The following is a 16,039-nucleotide window of genomic DNA, read 5'->3' on the forward strand; positions in this document are numbered from 1 at the left end:
CCAGCTCGATGAATATCGAGAGTCAATCCGCGAGCAAAATTGGGCCTAACTATTTTTGACTAGGCCGCTGCACGCCCAAAAGCCCTTTTGCTAGAGGAAAATGGGCTTGAAGAGCCCGCTGCAGTTGCTTAATACGCGTGCATAACATCTCAATGTCTAACAAATCTTGGAAAGAGCTCGATCCCTGCAAGTCTTCACTTCTGTAAATTGTATCGCTCGATCCCTGCAAGTCTTCACTTCTGTAAATTGTAACTCAACAGCAATCAAGTCACGTGATCCACTTCACCACCACCCACCTTCCACCCCGGTGCACAATAGCATTCCCCGCCACGACCACCCGATTCCACCACCATGGACACCGTCGACGAAGCCGAAGAACACCAAACCCTAACCTCCGATCCCCTCACCAACCAGTTCGGCTCGCTCAACGATCTCTGCCACGAGCTCTCCTCCCTCCAAGACCTCGCCTGTCGCGGCTCGTGGCGCTCCATCCTCGATAAAGTCGCTCGCGCTCGCAAGCTCTCTCTCCTCTCCAAGCCCCATGAGCACCTTACCTACCTCTCCTACAACCTCCTCGCCCTCACCAAGCTCCGCCGCTTCTCCGATGCCTCCGCCGAGCTCGACTCGCTCGAAGACGACCTCGACTCCTCTCAATACAATTACCAATCCTACCCTCAGCACTACCCCAACCGCTCCGGCTCCATGGTCCCCTTCGCCCTCCGCTGGCTCCACGCCGAACTCCCCTCCAAACTCGGTAAGCGCCAAGAAACCCTAGATCGATTCTATTTGCTTCTTGACTTAGTACGAACAAAATTAACCGACAATGAATCGAAGAATTTGAGCGTTTCTGACGAATTGTGGCGGAAACGTGAGTGTTTCGTGATCAATTCGCTAATCAGTCACCATTTGAGCAATAAAGAATTTGGTGTGTGTTTGAATTTGGTTAACGATTTGATCAATCGTAGTGGTGATACGAAGAATCCAGTGTTGTTGTCGAAGCTAGGGTTTATTCAGATGCAAATCGGAGATTTGGAAAGGGCAAAAGCAACTTTTGATATGATTGAGGGTTTGGTGAAGGAGGGCAAGGGTGAGGTTGAGTTGAGGAACCTTGTGAGTAGGAACAAAGCATTGATATATTTGGTTGGGAAGGATTATGTGTCCGCGGTGAGGGAGTACGACGAGTGCGTTGAGAGGGACGGTTCGGATGTGGTGGCAATCAACAACAAGGCGATTTGCTTGATGTATTTGAGGGATTTATCGGATTCCATCAAGGTTTTGGAAAGTGCATTGGAGAGTATACCTACCGTGGCATTGAATGAAACTCTTGTGGTGAATTTGTGTAGCATGTACGAATTGGCTTATGTTAATCACTCTGATATTAAAAGGACGCTGAGCAATTGGATTGCTCGAGTTGCTCCTGATGATTTTGATTCATCGTCTACTCGGATATGAGGAGGTATTTGTTCTGTTAATGATACCCCGTCTTTTCCCTTCAAGCTTCATTTTTTTGTATGTGTTTCTCATTGTTGAATATTTGTTATTCATAATGTGCTTAAGGGACTTATTTCTTAATCTTGTAACTTCATTTTCATTTACTGATTACTACTTTAGTTATCTAATTTTGCACTTGCTTCTTTGGTGTCTCATGCTAATTTTAGATAAATGGTTGATTTGGCTTATGTATTTTATCCCCCTCCACATGGGAGGAGTTTTATGTTTATACACAAAGCTTTTGCATAGGATGTGATTGTGTGCCCATGGTTTTGCAATCTGTTGGGCTGAATGAGATATGAACTGACATCTATGATACTGGTTGTTCCTTAAATGTAACTTTCTGAGGATTCATGAACTTAAATTACTGGTCTACATCCTAAATCTTACTGGTCTTATTTGTTGTTCAGTGCACACTTTGTTGAGTTCATATATATGGCTAACAATAAATCAAACTTCTTATGTTACAAAGAGGATGTGGATATTTTGATTATAAGGGATTGTTACTGAATCTTTTAAACATCTATGCATGATATCATTCCGGATGGTCATGAAACAGACTGTCCTTTGGATAGACAGTTACCTCTTAGATTCTTTCTTAGAACCGTTGGTGCTTTTAATCTCAATGACGAAGGCCAGGAGATACTGTTTTTCCCTTTCCATTTTCACTTTTTTGAGCAAGTTGTAGGAGGCGGGAGGCTGAAGATGCAAGAAATTTTCCCTCTCAATTCGGAAAGAGTAATTCTACACTTCAAAGATTTTCCAACCCCTTTTCCCTCTATTTTCAGTCTCTTTATAGATTGTTACAGATTTTCTAGAAGCTTCCTAACTAACTCCTTACACTGGGCTGTTCTTCTAGGCTCTTCTTGGTTATTGGCTCAATTCCTTTTATCTGAAATCGGGCTTCCAACATAATTTCCCGGTCCTGGGCTTGATTAGTGAAGACTTGGTCCAGAGCGGTTGCTCTTGCCCGACCCGCTATTAGCAATCAGGTACCTGGCCCAGGTTATTTTTGGTATCCTCATCTGCCCCCAATTAGGGTGAGATTATCGAAAGGACATAACCATGACATGACGGCTCGAAGCGGTGACGTGGGGAAGCGAACGGTTGGTTCAGAGACCCACACTTTGAGATCGGCTGCACCATCTTTACCATAGCTTCTTGGATGTTGAACCATTTTCACTTTAAAAACCACAACTTCTCACTTTTTGTCTTTCTTCAACCTTTCTCACCTCCATCCTCCAGCGTCATCTTCATCGATTATCTCTATCACTTATCTGTATTCTCCAGCGGGCTTCCCTTGTTTTCTCCGGCGAGTTTTTTCGCTTTGCGATTCGACTTTCGCTTTGTTACAGGGTACTTTGCAAACTCCCTTTCCAAGGTTAGTTCCTTTCTCTTGATACTCTCTTTAGAAGAAAGGAATTTACACTTAAAAATTTCTTCCCCTTTTTTAATGGCTCCCCTTGACTTGAATGCTATTCGTTCAAGGAATAACATCCCAAACGACGTCTCCCTCAGGGTTTATCCCATGGATCTGGATGAGAGCTCCGATGAGGGTCTCCTTCTTGGGGAGATTCTCTTCTCAGCTCTTCATTTGAATGTAATCAGATTTCCCTTACACCTGTTCTTTTGTTATGTCTTCAGTAAATTAGGGCTTTCCCTTCTTCAGGTTAACCCCAACTTCCTTAGGGTAATATTGGTCCTTTTGATTTTGAATTGTGATAGGGGTCTTGACTTAGATATCATAGACCTTTTACTTTGCTATCGAGTTACCAAAATCAGAACCAACGAAATGTATTTTCACTTCTTTCCCATCGAGAAGCGATCTATCTGTACGGACAAGCTCTCATTTGAAAAGGGTTGGAGGAAAACCTTAATTGGGGTTAATGGAAATTGGTGAACTCCATTCGCTCAGACCTTCCCTATCCCAACCACTTTTGGAGAGTGCTCTGTCCCTCAGTATAAGAAATTTAAGAAACATCCCACTGACTGCCACTGTGAATCCTGCCTTCCTCGTTTTTGTACTTTTCTTTGTAAATGCCTTCAAATAAATCATGACGAATTGGTTTACAGCCTTTGCAGGCCAGGCTTGACATTCTGAAGGAGAGAGTTCTGAATAACATCCTCTCAGCCACTTACCTGCTCACCCCTGACAATCTCTCTGACATATTCGTCCTTGGATCCACCATGGAGAATATCCAAATTCCTTCTTTCAGTAGGAGGAGGCGTTCTGTCCCCACTCCTTCAACTGCACCTGCCATCACTGCGGCCACCTCAACCGTCCCGGTTATGGCCCAGACTACCGAGCACCCGATTGTTGGGTCCTCTGCATCAATCTCAGCTGAAGTTCAGCCTGACATTTTGACTGAAGCTTCCCCACAGGGTGCTCAGAATGTTGGTGGCTTTTCTCAAAACGCTGAAGGATCTCCTCTCACCCGAGCTGACGTTTCAGAAATCAGACTCGGAAAAAGACCTATGCCTGAGGGTAGTTCTGATCAAAGTGACCTCTCCCAGCTCGAAGTGCCCGAACTTCTTTCAGGGTCACCAATTCTGTCCCCACTCCTCAGCTATCCATTCAGGAGGGTGAATTAGCTAGAACCTCCAGCTTTTCACCAACAGTGACCCCATGGCGTCCCTTGCTTAGTCGTGAGGATGGGTCAGTTATTGCTCCCATTGATTCTTTGTTCAAAGACCCAGTCACATCCTTTGCCTTCTACAAGGGCTTTTGGACTCTCAAAGGCATTGAGGTTCAGAACAAAATGACCTTCAATGAAATGTACCAACGCATCCCAGCAGCTGCAGTTGAGGTAATTTTTCCTCTCCTTTTTACTTTTTTGTTTTTCCCGTTCTGATTATTTGACATTTGTACTTATCAGAACACATTTGCCTTTGTGCAGACTCTATTTAGGATGTTTACTTTCCAGAAGAGTATTGAAACTCTGAACAAGAAGATCAAATCCCTCTCTGCTGGTCTTAAAAGATCTGTTGACTCAGAGAGGGCAACCGAAGCCAATAACTCAGAGCTGTTGGTTAAGCTGAATGAGTCAAAGAGGGAGATGGACGCTCTGAGGGCTGAGAGGAACGCTCTAAGGGCTGAGCGAGATTCTCTTCAAGACGAGGTTGACGTTCTGAAGACAGAGAAGAACGTCGCACAGACAGAAAGGAATGCTCTGAGGGCAGAAAAGGGGGACCTTCAGCGCACTCTGATCGCTGAACGGTTGACCCACTCCAATTCTGAAGAAAAGTTCTCAAATGAACGCTCTACTTTGTTGAACGTCATAGGCAGAGTTGATGGTGGCATGAGAGCTCTCCATGCTCGTTTCACTAGGATAGGGGCTCTAAGATATGCCGAGGGGTACAGAGATGGTTTTATTGATAGTGCTCCCTCTGAGGGCGAATCAAGCACCTGTGCGGGTCCAGATGAACTAGATGCCTCCTTGGATATCAACCCGCTGAACACTTACCAAGATCCACTCCCTGCTCCTGCTGAAAACATTTTTATTGAGTGCAATGAGATTGCAGCTTCAGGGGTCATCCCACCTTTTCGTCCTCTGAATGTTCCTCCCATCACCACCATCGTTCCTTCCACATCTGTTGCCTTTGACAGAGCTTTACCGACTGTGGAGATCATCCATCTTAACTCTCCCTCCAGAGACGGTAATGCAGCCAATGACGGAGAGGGAAACAGCGAGCTAGCTGGTGATGATGGGGCAAGCAATGGATCCGGCATAAGAGAGGATACTTCAGATTAGCGTTCTGTTGACTTTTGTAGTTATTTTCCCTTTTATTTTAATGTCAACTCATGTACTTCAAGAACTATTTTGTGATGAATGAAGTGACAATTCTGTTTTGCAAAGCTTTTATTCTTCAACCTGTTCTTGAATGAGCTGACAGTTTAATTTTTCTATTTGGTTTTCATTTCACAAGTGTTTGGCGTTCGACTCGTGATGCCATTTGCCACTTATTTGGCTAAGTGTTTGGCGCTTGGCTAGAATGCCACTTGTCACTTGGCTTTTATTTCTGCGCAAGTGTTTGGCGTTTGACTCTTAGTGCCATTTACCACTTACTTGGCTTAGTGCCTGGCGCTTAGTTAGAATGCCACTTGCCACTTGATTTTTATTTTTAGCAAGTGTTTGGCGCTCGGCTCTTAGTGCCATTTGCCACTTGGCTAAATGCTTGGCGCTCGGCTAGAATGCCACTTACCACTTTTTATTTCTGCGCAAGTGTTTGGCGTTCGGCTCTTAGTGCCATTTGCCACTTACTTGGCTAAGTGCCTGGTGCTCGGTTAGAATGCCACTTGCCACTTAGTTTTCATAAGGTTTGGCGTTCGGCTCTTAGTGCCATTTGCCACTTACTTGACTTAGTGCCTAGCGCTTGGCTAGAATGCTACTTGTCACTTGACTTTTATTTTTAGCAACTGTTTGGCGTTCGGCTCTTAGTGCCATTTGCCACTTGGCTCAATACTTGGCGCTCGACTAGAATGCCACTTACCACTTTTTATTTCTACACAAGTGTTTGGCATTCGGCTCTTAGTGCCATTTGCCACTTACTTGGCTAAGTGCTTTGCGCTCGGCTAGAATGCCACTTGAGCAAGTGTTTAGCGTTCGGCTCTTAGTGCCATTTGCCACTTACTTGGCTAAATGTTTGGCGCTTGGCTAGAATGCCACTTGCTACTTTTTATTTTTGCGCAAGTGTTTGGCGTTCGGCTCTTAATGCCATTTGCCACTTACTTGGCTAAGTGCCTGGCGCTCGGCTAGAATGCCACTTGCCACTTGCCACTTGACTTTTATTTTTAGCAAGTGTTTGGCGTTTAGTTCTTAGTACCATTTGCCACTTACTTAGCTAAATGCTTGGCGCTTGGCTAGAATGCCACTTACCACTTTTTATTTCAAGAAAAATGCTCTTTGTTCAATTCAATTTTTTAAACCAACTGAATTCCTTTTATATATCCTTGCGAGGTCTATACATTTGTAAGAGCTTAACTCTGAATGAATATTGCTTAAAATGTAATTCAATCTTTCACTAGTAGTACTTTTTCAGAGACGTGGCATTCCATGGTTTGTTGACCAACCTTCCAGCCATAGTCTCTAACACGTATACCCCTTTTCCTATGGTTTCAGCCACTCTGTATGGGGCTTCCCATGGTGACATCATCTTTTTGACAATCCCCACCTTCTTTTTCAGAACCAGATTGCCAGGTGCAAAGTCTCTATGCTTCACTCTTTTGTTGTGGCTATTCACGAGTGTCTACTGATAAGATGCGAGCCTTATTACCGCTGCATCTCTTTTCTCTTCCAGCAGATCGTGGCTAAACTTCAACATGCTATCGTTCTGCTCTTGATTCCATGCTAAACTTCGAACAGTTGGAATTAAGTGCTCGACTGGTATTACTGCCTCGGTGCCGTACGCCATAGTGAATGGGCTTTCCCCGGTCGGTCATATCGGGGTTGTTCTATAAGCCCACAAGACATTCGGAAGCTCATCCAACCTTTTCCCTTTTTCATCTTCAAGCTTCTTCTTGATACAAGCAAAGATTGTTCTGTTCGTGATCTCAGCTTGACCATTTGCCTGCGGATGGCTGACCGTTGCCAACTTTTGATTGATTCCATACTCTTCTAGCAACTCCCTCACTTGCTTGCTGTCGAGATTAGTCCCATTGTCCAGAATGATCAACCTTGGTACGCCAAAGCGACAAATAATATTACTCCAGATGAAGCGTCTTACTTGAGTTTGGGTCACACTGGGATATGGCTCTGCCTCGACCCATTTGGTAAAGTAATCTGTTGCTAGCAGAACGTATTTGTTCTGTGACCTTGCGGTCGGCAGAGGGCCAACCACATCCATCCCCCATTGCGCGAAAGGCCATGGCTTGGCCATTACGTGCAAATCTTCAGGTGGTTGGTGAATCAATGGTCCGAACTTTTGGCATTTATCGCATCTTCTAGAGAACTCTTTCGCATCTTGTGACATGTTAGGCCAAAAATATCCCCGTGTCATTGCTTTGTGCGCTAGAGATCTTCCTCCTGAATGATTGCCACACACCCCCTCATGGATAGTTCGTAAGATCTGCCTAGCTTCTGTGGGGGTGACACATTTCAAGTACGGTCCGGAGAAAGACCTTATATACAACTGATTGTGCACAATATCATACTTTGCAGCGTTTGACCTGATTTTCCTTGCCTCATCTTTCCGCTCGGGCAACACACCATCCCGTATGAAAGTCATGATTGGGTTAATCCAGCTCGGCTCGTATGGTATGACATTAACTTGCCGAGGGTCCGAACTGGACGGTTCCTCAAAGATGGAAGGCTGAGACAACACTTCAACTGGTATAACTCTAGCCAATGTTTCTCCCGAACTTGATGCACTACAAGCCAATCAATCGGCGTCTTCATTATATTCCCTCGGCAATTGGATGAATTAATCTGATCAAAATCTTTTGTTTCACGCAGAACGGCAGAGCGGCATGCCTCCATTATCTCATCTTTGGTTCCATATTCCCCAGTCACCTGTCGGATGATCAGCTGTGAGTCACTAAAAGCAACTAGACTTTTAACCTTCAATTCTTTAGCCAACTTCAGTCCAGCCAGCCATGCTTCGTATTCAGCCTCATTATTGGTTGCGCTGAATTCAAGTCTAACCGCTTGACTCAGCGTGGTGCCCTCTGGCGTTTGCAGTTTGATCCCAATTCCTGCCCCCATTTGATTTGAAGAGCCATCTACGAAGAGCTTCCATGAAAAACCTCTAAAATCTTCTTCTAGGTCTTCTACATCGCATTCTAGCAGGAAATCAACCACCGCTTGTCCTTTGATGGCCGTTCTAGGTTCGTATGTTATGTCAAATGAGCTCAACTCTATGGCCACTTTGTCATTCTTCCTGACAGATCTGGCTTATGAAGGATCATCCGTACAGGGAGGGTGGTCAGAATGACGATAGGATGGGATTCAAAGTAATGCCTGAGTTTCCTTTTTGCATTTACCAATGATAGGATCACTCGTTCGGCCTTTGAATATCTTCTTTCCGGCTTGGCCATTGTTATGCTAACATAAAACACCGGGAACTGCTTACCTTCTTCACAGCGCACCAGAATGGCACTTGTTGCAACGCTGGACACACCAAGGTACATAAAGAGCTTTTCACCTGGCTCAGGGGCAGATAAGACTAGAGGGTTCCGCATATATTCTTTCAAGCTGGTTAGTGTCTGTCGTTGCTCATCCCTCCAGGCCTGCTTTCCATGGTCTCTTATTGTATCGAAGAACGGTTTATAGCGATCTGACAGCTTAGAAATGAATTGACTCGGTGCGGTTATCCGACCTGTGAGTGCTTGCATTTCTTTGACCGTTCTTGGTTCTGCATTTTTTATCAGAGCTTCTGCCTGGGCTGGGCTAACTTCAATCCCTCTGTTATGACCACGTGTCCTAGGAACTGCCAGAACCCACGCCGAACGAGCACTTGGTTGGATTAAGCTTCATTCCATACCTCCTTAACACCCCGAATACATCTTGCAAGTGTTCCAAGTGATCGTCCTTTTTCTTACTCTTTACCACCATGTCATCAATATAGGCCTCTACAGTCTTCCCCATCTGATTTTTGAAAATCTTGCTGACCAACCTTTGATAAGTAGCTCCAACATTCTTTAGTCCAAACGGCATCACTTTGTAGTAGTAGATTCCTCGTTCGGTGACAAAAAAAGTTTTCTGTCATCATTTGGGTCCATAGGGATTTGGTTGTAACCTGAGTAAGTATCCAGGAAGGTTAATCGTTCGTATCCAGTAGTGGCATCCACCATTTGATCAATCTTTGGCAATGGGAAGCTATCATTTGGGCATGCTTTGTTTAAATTGGTGAAGTCAATATATACCCTCCATTTCCCATTCTTCTTTTGCACAACGACTACCTTTGGGAGCTAAACTGGGTACTGAACTTCTCTGATGAACCCTGCATCCAGCAATCGGTCAATCTCATCAGCTATGATTTGATTGTGCTCTGGGGCGAACCTTCTCTGTTTCTGTCTTACAGGCTTGGCGGGCTGGAGCTTTGCCCTTACTAGCAGCTTTTATTGTCACGGAGTAACATTACTTGGCTGCGACCTGATCCCCATGGATGTCAATCACCTTGCTCCCATCCGGGCTCAAGCATCTCATCACTTGGTGTAGAGTTGATGGGACTCCCTGGACCTTGTGGATCCATCTTCTTCTCATCAAGAGATTGTAAGACGGATGGATCTCAACAACCACAAAGCTCTCTGTCAGAGTTTTTTCAGCAGCTTGTACTGGCAATTCTACCATACCAATGGGCTCAACCTGTTTCCTATCGAACCCCAGCAATGAATTTCCAGTGGGTTTGAGTTTTCTGGCTTGATTTCGAGCCGGTCAAACGTTATTCGCGGCATGACATTCGCACTACTCCCTGGATCAATCAGAACTCTCCGCACCAAGCACTCTGCCATTGTTAAACTGACTACTAGAGGATCTTCATGTGGGACCTGTATACGCAGCAGATCTGTTCTGGCGAATTTTATCTGAACCGATGTGCTCTGCTGGTGCAGAGCGTTTACGGTGCCTACCCTTCTCTTCATCTACGCTTGGCGGAGGCGCGTTCGGAGTAGTTCTTCTGACTCCTCGGTCGGCTTAGGTCGGTCGTGAATTGCATTTATTATCCGAACAGGCTGTGCGTTATGCTAGCTTGGCTTTTGATTCCTCTTCACTTGTTCTACCTGTCGGTTTTGCTCCACCGCCGGCCCTTGAATATATCCTGCAAACTCTCCCCTTACTATCAGCATCTCCACTTGCCTCCTTAAGTTCCTGCATTCGTTAGTCTGATGACCAAAATCACTATAGAAAGCACAATGTTTAGATTGATCTCTCTATTTGAGAGGTTGTCTAATTGGTAGGGGAGGGCGAAACTTATCTTTGTTCTCTTGATATAGCCTTGCGAGAGTGACTTTAAGTGGAGTGACCAACTCCTCTTCTCTAGGCCTCTTCTCTGCCTTCAAGGAGGTCTGATGCTATGGCAGAGCTTGTTTTTGCCGGATCTTGGTTTTGGACTTCTTCTTTGTTGAGATAATCGACGTCTTCCTTGCGTTAGCTGCCTCTTCTTCTTCCAAACGCACGAAACCGTCAGCTCTCTCGTCTATGGTCTTCGGCGTATTTACCACCAGACTTGTGTGGAACGGTGTCCCTCGGTTCATTGCAAGCATGAATGCTTGAACCGCCGTGGATGGATGACATTCCATTACCATGCTCTTGACGAGGTTGAACCTGGTGAGGAAAGCTTGGAGTCGCTCCTCTTCGTGCTGCTTCATTGTAAACAAACTTGAGACATCTTTGGCCGAGCGCTTGTTCATATAATACTGGCTTATAAACTTGTCACACAAGTCTTGGAAGCTAGCGATTGAGCCTTTGGCCAAATTCTTAAACCAATTGAGCGCTAGTCTGGTCAAACTTGTAAGAAAGCACTTGCACATCAAACGATCATTCTCGGTGTTCAGAGCCATCTTCAACTGAATGTGGTAAATGTGATCGATCGGGTCACTCGTTCCATCAAACAGAATGAAAACTAGCATGGAAAACTTCATCGGAGTTGGAGCGTTCAGGATTGCGTCAGTAAATGGAGAAGCAACCGTTCTTGCTGACGAACGGAGGGCTTCATTCTCCTTTGGATACTTTGAAAATGACTTCTGTTCAACAGACCCCCTGTCCAGACCTCTATCTTCGTATGTGGCCATTGATGGTCGATAAGGAGGATCGTAAGAGTGTTCCTCTGTTAACTCCCTTTGCCACGACGGTGTAGCCTTGTTGCGACCGTACTCCATGGCTTCTTCTTGCCTCAGCCTTTCTTGATATGGATCGAATGCCACGGCTTCCTCCCGCCCGATTCGCTTACGATGCAGATCCAGATGGATAGATCCTTCTCGATCTTCCACGTGATGAGCATTTGGTGGCAAATCACCTGGTCTGATCTCCTCGCGGTGAGGATCCACGCGATAGTTACCTTCCTGCTCACCTTGGTGAGCCACACCGGGTTGCATAACTCTTTCCCCTACTGGAGGTGGTCGTGGAATCGCCGGGGCTTCTCGAAGTTCCATTCCAGCTCGCAATTATGCATTCTCTCTTCTCAGAGCCTTGATCATACTCATCAACTCGTCAAGCTTCGTCTGCTGGCCATTCTCCGGTGGATTAGAACTCTCACCTCCTATCATCGTTCCCGATCGAAGTAGAGTCATCAACCGTGAATTCTTGATCGGATCTGACCGCTGCTAATGTGAATGCACTAGATCTGGCCTCAAACTAGCTAAATTCCAATTTCTTTCCACCGGATCTGATCTACAATCTGTTGATTCTATACTTGCCGTGAACTCGTCAAATCTGATCTCAGTAAATAGATCGAGATTTCTCAGATCTGATTCCAATCTCCAAAGATCAACTAGAACCAGGTCTGTGCAAGACAGAGCATAATCTCGCCGACCTGAATCTAGTTTCGAGAGATTAAGCTTCTTCTTCATGAATCAGCCTTGATCGAACGCGAATCAATCTTGATCGGTTCCCACAGACGACGCCATTGAAGATGCAAGAAATTTTCCTTCTCAATTCGGAAAGAGTAATTCTACACTTCAAAGATTTTCCAACTCCTTTTCCCTTTATTTTCAATCTATTTATAGATTGTTACAGATCTTCTAGAAGCTTCCTAACTAACTCCTTACACTGGGTTGTTCTTGGTTATGGGCTCAATTCCTTTTATTTGAAATCGGGCTTCCAATATGATTTCCCGGTCCTGGGCTTGATTAGTGAAGACTTGGTCCTGAGCGGTTGCTCTTGCCCGACCCGCTATTAGCAATCTGGATCGTACTTGGCCCGGGTCATTTTTGGTATCCTCAGAAGCTCATGACTGATTATAGATCAAGGTTATGGCCTTTTGCATTAAGTGGTTTCTCTTACATGTGAACTGCGATGTGATCTCAATTTTGTATATAATGCAATTTCATTTATCTGATTAGTGCTCTCTGTGCTCATCCATCAATGTAACCTCAGCTGATATATCAAGTATGTTAAGCACATTGCTTGAACATTTGATGGTTAGTCTCTTTTGGCTTTTAAATATCAACCAATCATAATGGAATGCCCTCACTTGAATAGTTCAACAAATATGCCTAATGGTTTGGACATAAACATGGGACTTGTATTCAAATTGATATTGTGATGCTGGTCGCTGATGAGGCAAATTCCTTGCAAGTGGGACACTGACTACCAAGCGAGAAGAGTTCTATATGCAATATATATACTGAAAGATCATCTGATAATTGGGAGTTATTTAGGTTGATGCATAAAAAAGAAGAAAAATGATTCTCATGAGCAAAATATTGGGCATATCGATAGATTTGACACTTTTTTAATTGGCGCAAAATTTTGTTTTAGTGAGATTTGAGTTTTAAGCTGCAACAACAGAAAAATAGGATTTTTGGTGACAACCCCAACAGGTAAAAAATACTTGCTTCATTGACTGATCAACTTTAGCAAAAATCTCTTGAAAAGCTATTGGGGGATGGTTGTGTTCATTTGATCTCCATCCGGATCGAATACTTTGTGATGAAAATTTTGAATATTTAAATGGTATTCTAAACCCTTTTCTTTTTCCTATACCGAACAAGTTCAGTCTGGTTTCTGCATTGTTGTTCCGCTTTACTCCGGTAACCATTGCTAACAAAGCTGTAGTTATTGCTTTATGACTGGGCTATGCAGGCTGAATTGCAATTTTTATTATGGTCAAAGCATTTTGGGAACAAGAAGATTATTTAGTTTAATGCTTCTGATAATTAAAGGATGTGAAAGTATCATAGCCTCAGGTAGCAGCTTTATTTACGTTTTGGTAATTCAACTAGGTATTAGCTTGATTTATCAATACAAGTCTGTTGTGTAAATAAGTTTTTTTTAAAGAACTCTTTCCTGATGCTCTCAAATGTTTTAAGTTTGTTTTCCCTAGGGTTCGGCAGCTAGACATTATTTAGGTGAACTAGCCTTGCTAGAAATTATTTGGTTGAATTTGGCAGCTGGTTTGAAAGAGTCGGATAATGAGGTGTTAAAAAAAGAAAAGACCGGGAAGTGGTTAATGGAAATCACGAAGGGCACATGAGAGTATGCGATAAGAGCACTCTCATTGTGAATTTGTAGCCTTAATTGTTGGACCAATGACTCACCTCTCATAGTCTCTCAATCCAACTGTTGAAGGCACGAGATCATGATGCATTTTAATGTTTGTTTATCCTTGTAGGAATAAGGTATTTTTCATGGCAATGGAGTACCCTTTGGGCTGTTACCGCTGTAGTTACCCACCAACAAAATTTGAGTCTTGACTCATGCTCTCTGTGTGAGTCGTTTTTGTTTCTGTAAAATGATGAATCTACCTTCTTCCCCGTGATTATGTTTCCGGGGTTGATTACTTATTTTAAAAACATATATATGTTTCTGGGGATTGATTCCTAATTTTTTCATGCTGTCTGGAATATATGCAATTGCAGAACAGAGACCACCTGGATTCTGTATATTTTATCGGTTTAGATTAGTTCAAAATGAAATGGGTTTTACCATGTTTGTATGTGGATGCTATTTCCACAAGAACACCTCTGGCAAATGTTGATTATGCTTCATTATAGATTAATTATGTATATGTAATATGTATGTATATATCTGCATTAGCATTTCTCTTAGCCTGCCATCCCAAAAGGTTTTTATTATATTATTATTATTATCATCATCGTTATTGTTATTTGTGTCCTGTTCATGAGAGTTGCATTTGGTGGATATGGACTTTACCCATTGTGGCTCTTTCCTAAGGATCCTATTCATGTCATTGTCATCTCTTTCTTGCTGATAGGCACCTCATGCTCATGCTCATGCACCTTATTTCTGTGTTTTATTTTATATATTTGAAAGGATTTAGTGTGCAGGGAGTTCTGATTTACTAGAAAAATAAATAAGTAGATATTTGTAGTTTGGAACAGAAGGTCCCTCGATTTGATTTATTATTATTTTTTAATGCTGATATAATTTTAGCTGTATTTTTTGTTCTACTAATGAAGTTGGATTAGTTTTTAAGATGCATTTATAAAGTTGAAACTATTATTATAATTTGAATTATTATGCAAGAGTAGTTGTATAATTTATATTATTGAGGGTCAGCCTTGGTGCAACAGTAAGGTTGCTTAATTGTGAGTTAGTTGTCACTGGTTCATCACATAAACAAATTTCTCAGCATGCAGGGGTAATGCTGTGTACATCAGACCCTACATTGATGGGAGCCTCGTGTACTGGGCTAGCCTGTTATTCTCCAAACACTCTCAAACAGTAAGAACTCTCACAACCTTAGAGAAGGCCAACAACAAATAATTAGAAGAGCTCTTGTACCATGAGAGGCCAAGAAATGAAAGTAGAAGCTACCTACGGAGGATTCTTTGGGAGAGATCACGAGTATTATTATGGCCCCTTTTGGGTCAACTGACCATATCTCACTTAGGGTTTTATGTTCTCCATATCCTACTCAAGAATGTAAATATTTTTTACTCTATTGAAGCTGTGTAGAAACCTCAAAAGATGACGAAAGAATTGAAAGCCTTTGATGTAAAGGTTGAATGGTGTTAGCCTTTTGTTGGCTATCTTCTCTCCTTTATCATGCAAAGTCATGGTAACTTCTTGCCTTTTTTTTCCTTCCTGACTTTTAGAGCTTGGAGTGATGTTTTTTCAAATCTATTTCCAGTTCAAGAGCCTTCAAACTCAACTCGAATAAGAGAACATATGCAACAAATTCATACTTACTGTACTGCTCTTCTTTGTGTTTAATCTATGGAGAAAGGGACTAACGAATCGTCCACTGATTTTGTGCTTAATTATAATGCATAACCGCATGCTCTCATTTCCTTCATAGCAAAATCATGCACTTGAACCGATTGAAAGGGTCTTCAATTCAATGTATATGACATATTCATTCTCAAAAGGAGAGGAGGGAGGGATTTGAACTCGGGTGTGAGTAATAAGTATATGTGTGTGCATAATTTAATATTGTTGGTTCTCAGGTAGAACCGAATAACATGATTCGAATGCGTTATTGTCTTGTGTTGCATTTGAACGGGAAGGGCCTTGGGCATATAAAAACGGGTGTTAACACTATCTAATTTAAACTTGTAGCTCGGTTGCAAGCACAGGTCCAGGGAAGGTTGGAGTCTTAGGCAAGTTAGGCGGTCGCCTAAGGCCCCTAATTAATAAAAAAGGCTTCATAACTTTTCATTTCTTTATATATTATAATTTTTTTAAAATAATTATTTTAATTATTAAACAACAAGAAATAGAGGAATTTAACAGTGATCTAAAAGATTTATCACCTTTTTCTTCTTTTTTTTTTTTTTGTGTTTTGGGTGCCCCCAAATTTTTTACTTATTTTTTGTAAGGTACCTAAATAATTTATTAACCTCAATCAATAGAGAGATTTAATATTAGGCCCAAAATATTTCTATATTTCTATTACTTTTTTTTTTTTTTTTTTTTTTTTTTTTTTTTTT

The 16,039-nt window shown here is 42.7% G+C and overlaps 2 protein-coding genes across 4 annotated transcripts; one reads left to right on the plus strand and one right to left on the minus strand.

Annotated features, from left to right (window-relative positions):
* The first annotated feature begins 150 nt into the window (after positions 1 to 150).
* On the plus strand, positions 151 to 15,288 carry LOC132283314 (uncharacterized). 3 transcript variants are annotated; one of them, XM_059785252.1, is made up of 2 exons: positions 151 to 1,456; positions 14,740 to 15,288. In XM_059785252.1, exon 1 carries the CDS (start codon positions 352 to 354, stop codon positions 1,450 to 1,452), a length of 1,101 nt encoding a protein of 366 aa, XP_059641235.1. In that variant the 5' UTR covers positions 151 to 351; the 3' UTR covers positions 1,453 to 1,456; positions 14,740 to 15,288. The 3 variants fall into 3 exon arrangements, with proteins under 3 accessions (XP_059641235.1, XP_059641236.1, XP_059641237.1); XM_059785253.1 differs by having other exon boundaries at positions 14,747 to 15,288; XM_059785254.1 differs by lacking the exon at positions 14,740 to 15,288 and adding an exon at positions 13,759 to 14,715.
* On the minus strand, positions 9,567 to 10,069 carry LOC132282000 (uncharacterized). Its single transcript, XM_059783644.1, has 2 exons — positions 9,870 to 10,069; positions 9,567 to 9,801 (listed from the first exon to the last, which is right to left on the minus strand). Exons 1-2 carry the CDS (start codon positions 10,067 to 10,069, stop codon positions 9,567 to 9,569), a joined length of 435 nt encoding a protein of 144 aa, XP_059639627.1.
* Positions 15,289 to 16,039: the final 751 nt, after the last annotated feature.

The sequence above is a fragment of the Cornus florida genome, unplaced genomic scaffold (genome assembly GCF_030987335.1).
Source record: "Cornus florida cultivar Cherokee Brave unplaced genomic scaffold, ASM3098733v1 CherokeeBrave_3.0.0_Hap2_Chr11, whole genome shotgun sequence".
Taxonomy (NCBI): domain Eukaryota; kingdom Viridiplantae; phylum Streptophyta; class Magnoliopsida; order Cornales; family Cornaceae; genus Cornus; species Cornus florida.

What these genes read in the sequence shown, in the direction of transcription:
- LOC132283314 (XM_059785252.1), top strand. Translation starts at nt 352, where the DNA reads ATGGACACCGTCGACGAAGCCGAAGAACACCAAACCCTAACCTCCGAT.
- LOC132282000 (XM_059783644.1), bottom strand. Translation starts at nt 10,069, where the DNA reads ATGAAGAGAAGGGTAGGCACCGTAAACGCTCTGCACCAGCAGAGCACA. An exon ending in AATGTCATGCCGCGAATAAC is followed by an intron (nt 9,802 to 9,869) that starts GTTTGACCGGCT and finishes GGGGTTCGATAG; the next exon opens with GAAACAGGTTGAGCCCATTG.